At 37.9% G+C, this 5,368-nt stretch overlaps 1 protein-coding gene across 1 annotated transcript; it reads left to right on the top strand.

The window, feature by feature from the left end:
- Window positions 1-1,168: 1,168 nt before the first annotated feature.
- Window positions 1,169-5,068, top strand: YAE1 (YAE1 maturation factor of ABCE1). Its single transcript, XM_069462120.1, has 3 exons — window positions 1,169-1,308; window positions 2,727-2,848; window positions 4,461-5,068. The coding sequence occupies exons 1-3, from the start codon at window positions 1,180-1,182 to the stop codon at window positions 4,888-4,890; spliced, it is 681 nt and encodes a 226-aa protein (XP_069318221.1). The 5' UTR covers window positions 1,169-1,179; the 3' UTR covers window positions 4,891-5,068.
- Window positions 5,069-5,368: the final 300 nt, after the last annotated feature.

Here is a 5,368-nt window from a genome sequence, read left to right as displayed (position 1 = left end):
TTATTCAACTGTTATCTTTATTGCTTCCCTAACTACCATTTTGTTTCTAATTAAAATATATACATATATATTGATATATTTTATGTTAATAAAAATTACATATTATAATATTTATAGTTTATATATTTATATGATTTATGGATGCAAAATTCTCTCTGAAAATTTAAAACTGTAACCTGCACCACCCACCCACTCCCACACACGCTCATGGTTCGCCTTACTTTGCTTGTTTTTTAATTTTTTATAGCATTTATCATTTATGATCTTCTAACAAACCATATGTTACTTATACATTGTGTATGGGTTATCGTGTCAATTTTACATGAATATAAAGTACACAAGGGCCGTAAACTTTTGTCTGTATTGTCTGTCCATGGATGTATCCCAAAGCCTAGAATGGTGCGCAAGAAAATATGTTAGATAAATCATTATCATTTTACCCACACAAAGGGCAAAATAGGAATACTATTGCACCAACGTCTAGTTCAGCATCTACTATGTGTTAAGGAACAGTACTGGTGCTGAGTGTATATAAAAAAGACAAGTCCCTACCAAACCAACAGTCTACTTTTGGGGCATATGAGCAAGAATGGAAAGCAGAAGGATACTGTGAATCACTGAAAAATGTATTTATTGATTTTACAAATTACTTCGTATTTCTTATTAATCTCAAATTGGCCCCAGTACCTAATTTCGATTTTATTATCCTTTTCTCCACACTCCTAACAGTTGAAAAATGTCGGGTTGTCAAATCCCTTAAATGCACTGAGGGAGATTCCAAAAGAGACAGTCTTTGGGCAGTAATCACCCATCAGCTTAACTACGCTAGCATGTGTGAAACCCAGACCGCTGCAGAAACTATGGTGGGAATGGAAGGTGTTTCACTTGAGGGTCCGGACGGACTTCGCACAGGTTAAGGGAATGCGGGCCCAGCGAAGGAGGAATCTGCGTCGCCCACAACTAACAGGCGCAACCCGATTTTCTGTCAACTGAGAAAGCCCGAAACACCGCGAGCTAAAAGATCCCAAAGCAGTCACTGTCCACACCCGACCTGCCCACCGCCCCTGCGCACGCGCAGTTACCCCCCAAGACCCGATTTGCCGTCTTCGCCCCGCCCCTCAGAACCGGAAGGAGTTGCGAGCGCTTCCGGTGGCTTGAGACCCCTCAGTTGTCTCGGTGATGTCGTGGGTTCAAGCTGCTGCTTCGGTCCAAGGCCCAGGAGACGACGGTGACGTGTTTGACCAGGAAGCTGACGAGTCCCTCCTGGTGCAGCGGGAGTGGCGGAGTCACATGCAGAGACGAGTCAAAGTAAAACTGGGTGGAGGGTGCGGGGGACCCAGGTGTGTCGGGTTTTGGGAGGAGAGGCGCGGAGTTCTGAAGACGCTGGGTTCTGTCTGAGTGGTCCCAGCTTGGTCCGGCGCTGCCCTCCTTTACCCCTTGCCACCCAGTCCGGCCCGCGTCTTGCTAGGATTTCCCGATGGGTTACTTGAAAGCGTGTGAACAACAGGGCGCGTTCTTTGAGCGCCTGCGGGGTGCGTTAGAAGCTGGAGACCAACCGAAATAAACTTTGTCCAGACTTTGAAGAGCCCGCACTTTGTTGAGGATCACAGGGGAAGGGGCGGGGGGAGAAACATAGACTGCCTGTGCTAATTACGACTGTTTAAAGGATATGCACTCAACTTATCCTTTGGGTTGCTTATCCATGGGTTGCTTGAGTGGATGGGGAGCCTGAAGTTAGGTGTGGTATTAATCAAGGCATACGGAAAAGATGAACTTAAGAATGCTGTCAGAGGGCAATAGGAGAAAGCAAATAAGGAATACTGGTGGCTAGGTAAGAGAATTTTAAAGTTGGTTTCATTTTTATCTGGTAGGTGTGAATTTTTCGTCTCTAATTTGTCCCTGTTCCCTGAAACTAAGCTTTATTTCCGTGTGGAACACTAAGCGCTTAGTTCTGGGTAAGGAGTAGATGATGAGGTCTGTGTTCACTTAATGTATTTGCCTACCGTGAAATTGCCTCTAAAGCTGCAGTTGGTAATCTACACTAGTCTAATGTTTCAGTAAAATAATATTTGCTTAGCCCAGCAACCATGTTGTCAATTACAAAAATGCTTTATGTGAGGCTGGGGCTAGACTAGTGAGTATTGAGCATCTTTTGAGCACTATGACATAGTGAGATATGCAGGCCAAAATCTCTACCCACAGAGAACTTGCAGTTTAGTTGAATTTAGGTATCAAGCAAAATTTCTAAAACCAGACTCCTCATCTTCCTTTTCCTAAAACAGTTTCCTCTTTCCCTACTTTGCCCTGCCTCCTCATCCACCCACACCATTCCAATTAGTTATTAAGGGACTAGACATGTAATTTTCCACGTTTCCTTTCTATGAAGACATTGCTAACACAGGGTTTTTAAAACCCTAAGAATCAGTGTTTTAAAAGTTGCCCAATTCTCACCATCCATGGAATGTGAAAAAAAATAAAAATAAATAAATAAAAGTTGCCCAGTAAGTCTAGACTTCAGAAGTGGGATAAAGAAAGATAAACCAATAATAAATTTTTATGAAAAGCATGTTCTGCTTTGGTTGTATGGCTACACCATATCATGTTCCGTAACACAGTAAAGGTCTATTTCATCAGCTTTCTCAATTGGTTCTGTGCCTTTTTAGAGGAGCCTACATATGGTTCACTTTGTGTTAGTGACAGCTGCATTTCTTCATTGCTTATTTTAGGAAGGTTATAGAGAGGGAATAGATGCTGGCAAAGCAGTTGCTCTTCAACAGGGCTTCAATCAAGGTTACAAGGAAGGTGCAGAAGTCATTATAAACTATGGACAACTCAGAGGAACATTGAGGTAATTTTAAAAACTTAAATGCTGACTCATTTTAACTTTCATACTAGAGGATTTTTATGAAAGTAGAATGTGAAAATAAAGTGTTTAAACTGAAGTTCTTTTCCTGGTGTTATATTCACAAAAGAGTGCTGCAGAGCATCGAATATTAATTGCCTTCAAAACAAAATTATTAACAGTTCATTCACTTTAATGTGTGAACCAGATGTTGTCTTTTTTTTTTTTAAAGAAATGGTATGAAGGTATATGCTTTTTGTTACCTGAACTACTACCAATCTCCAATTAAGAAATCTTCAGGTGTTGAATAAAGCTTTTAGTACTTGCACATAATTTGACAGACCTCTATACTAGAAGTTCATGATGGAATATAGGTAGTAATAGAAAAATGATTCTATTTACTTTAGTCCTGAACATTGAATACCTGTCAGGATGCCATAGCAATAATGGCATATATCAGAGTCAAGTGGTCAAATGATACACAGAGCTAGGAGCATAGCAGGCTTGTCCTCTTTGAAGCTTTATCCTCTGTAGAGAAAAACATAAAATGCTTCAGGGAATTACTAATTTTAAAGAATGGTAGAAGATACAAGTTATCAAAACAAAACAAAAAAATTCATTGTGTTTGGGGTTTTAGAAAATCCCAACTGTCAGAAACCAGAATTTATAGTGTACTACAGTAGGAAGATGGTTAATGTTCATCTTCACATCAAGTTAAATTAATCTTCTATAAGCTTAGAAAGCTTACTGTTGAATCTTTTATATCAATTGATTCCATTTTTAAAACACTTTTTATAACCATTATTTTATGACATGACATGATTATCTGAACAATATTAAATGTTAATACTAGAAGAATTCTTGCCTCTTTCAAGAAAATTGTTAGTAGCTCAGAAAACAATGTCTACTCTATAATATAAACTTGGGAAAGTGAAATTTCTTTTTTGTGTTTTTTTAAGAGACAGGGTCTTGCCCTGTCGCCCAGCCTGGAGTGCAGTAGTGGGTATTCTGTAACCTTTAGTCTTGATGACAAAGAACTATGTGCTTAGAACAATGGTTTTCAACCTTGGCTAGTCCCTGAAATCAGCTGGGAAGCTTTAAAAAAAAAAAAAAAAAGATGCCCCTAGAGATTCTGACTTAATTGGTCTGGGGTATCACTTGGGCCTTGATAGGTTTAAAAGCTCCTCAGGTGATTCTAATGTGTGTCCAAGATTGAGAATCACTAGTTTAGAAGCTGTATGATGTCCTTAAAGGAGAAACTAATTTTTCTTATCTTTCTCAGAGTTGTATCTCTCTTCAACAGATGTTACATAATCCTAACGGAAAAATCTAAAATCAGAAAAAGTGGATGTAGAGTTGTGAAGGAGAAGTTATGAATTATAAATAGTTTTATGATTAAGTCCAGTTTAGTTTTTATTTAAAGATAATATCTTTATAATTTTTAAATCCTATTTACCATCATTACTTTCCTGATTTTGACTTGCATAATCATCCTTAATCCATTTTTGCATGGTGTTATCTGGAAGAGAAACATGTAGGGCTTAGCATTAAACATTCTAAAAAGCCCGTAGTTGTTTACTCTTTTTCCTGTTTAACTCTTGTTTATATTTTTGTTCAGTGCTTTGCTCTCCTGGTGTCACCTTCATGATAATAGTTCAACTTTGATCAGTAAAATAAATAATCTTCTGGATGCAGTTGGCCAGTGTGAAGAGTATGTGCTCAAACATCTGACATCAGTCACTCCACAGCCCCATGTTGTAGATTTATTGGACTCCATTGAGGATATGGACCTTTGTCATGTAGTTCCAGCTGAGAAAAAGATTGTTGAAGCTAAAGATGAAAGACTCTGTGAAAATAATGCTGAGTTTAACAAAAACTGTAGCAAGCGCCCTAGTGGGATAGATGATTCATATTTACAATGTTGTAGAACACAGGAGCATGCACATTCTGAAAACCCAAACCTCACTTGGATTTTAGAACAGACAGCCAGTTTAGTTAAACAGCTGGGAATATCAGTAGATGTATTACAGCACCTCAAACAACTATAAAAATTTTCTTCCCTTTTCTAATGAAAATGTTCAGAACATCTCTTAGAACATTTTGTCTCCTAACAAGCTAACCAAAATTTGTACTGGTTTCTTCATTGAACACTACCTGTGAGGTTATCCTTGATGGAAATTTGAAATGTCTTCAAAATTAATACTATTAAATGTAACATAAGCCTTTTTTCTTTGTCACTGGTAATTTTTATGTAATTAAATATATGCGCAGAAATTTCACTTGTCATTTTCAAATTTATGATCAGAATCAAGCATTTTCAGGTTAATTAGCAAAAGTGAATAAGAATCAAACATATTTTGTAAGGACCTAACCCTACTTTCTGCTCCTCTCACTATTAGGTGGGCAGGAGCTTATCAAACCAAAGTTACCAAAAACGACCTAATGGCTAACATAAATATAGACACATAGACATGGATATATTTAAATATAGGTATGTAGATATATAGATATATATTGAAATTTGAG

Source organism: Eulemur rufifrons, chromosome 29, assembly GCF_041146395.1.
Source record: "Eulemur rufifrons isolate Redbay chromosome 29, OSU_ERuf_1, whole genome shotgun sequence".
Taxonomy (NCBI): Eukaryota; Metazoa; Chordata; class Mammalia; order Primates; family Lemuridae; genus Eulemur; species Eulemur rufifrons.
This window is presented reverse-complemented; position numbering and strand designations above follow the sequence as displayed.

Coding starts and splice junctions, on each gene's coding strand:
- YAE1 (XM_069462120.1), top strand. CDS start 1,180: ATGTCGTGGGTTCAAGCTGCTGCTTCGGTCCAAGGCCCAGGAGACGAC. Junction 1,309..2,726: donor ACATGCAGAGACGAGTCAAA/GTAAAACTGGGT, acceptor TGCTTATTTTAG/GAAGGTTATAGAGAGGGAAT. Junction 2,849..4,460: donor CAACTCAGAGGAACATTGAG/GTAATTTTAAAA, acceptor ATTTTTGTTCAG/TGCTTTGCTCTCCTGGTGTC.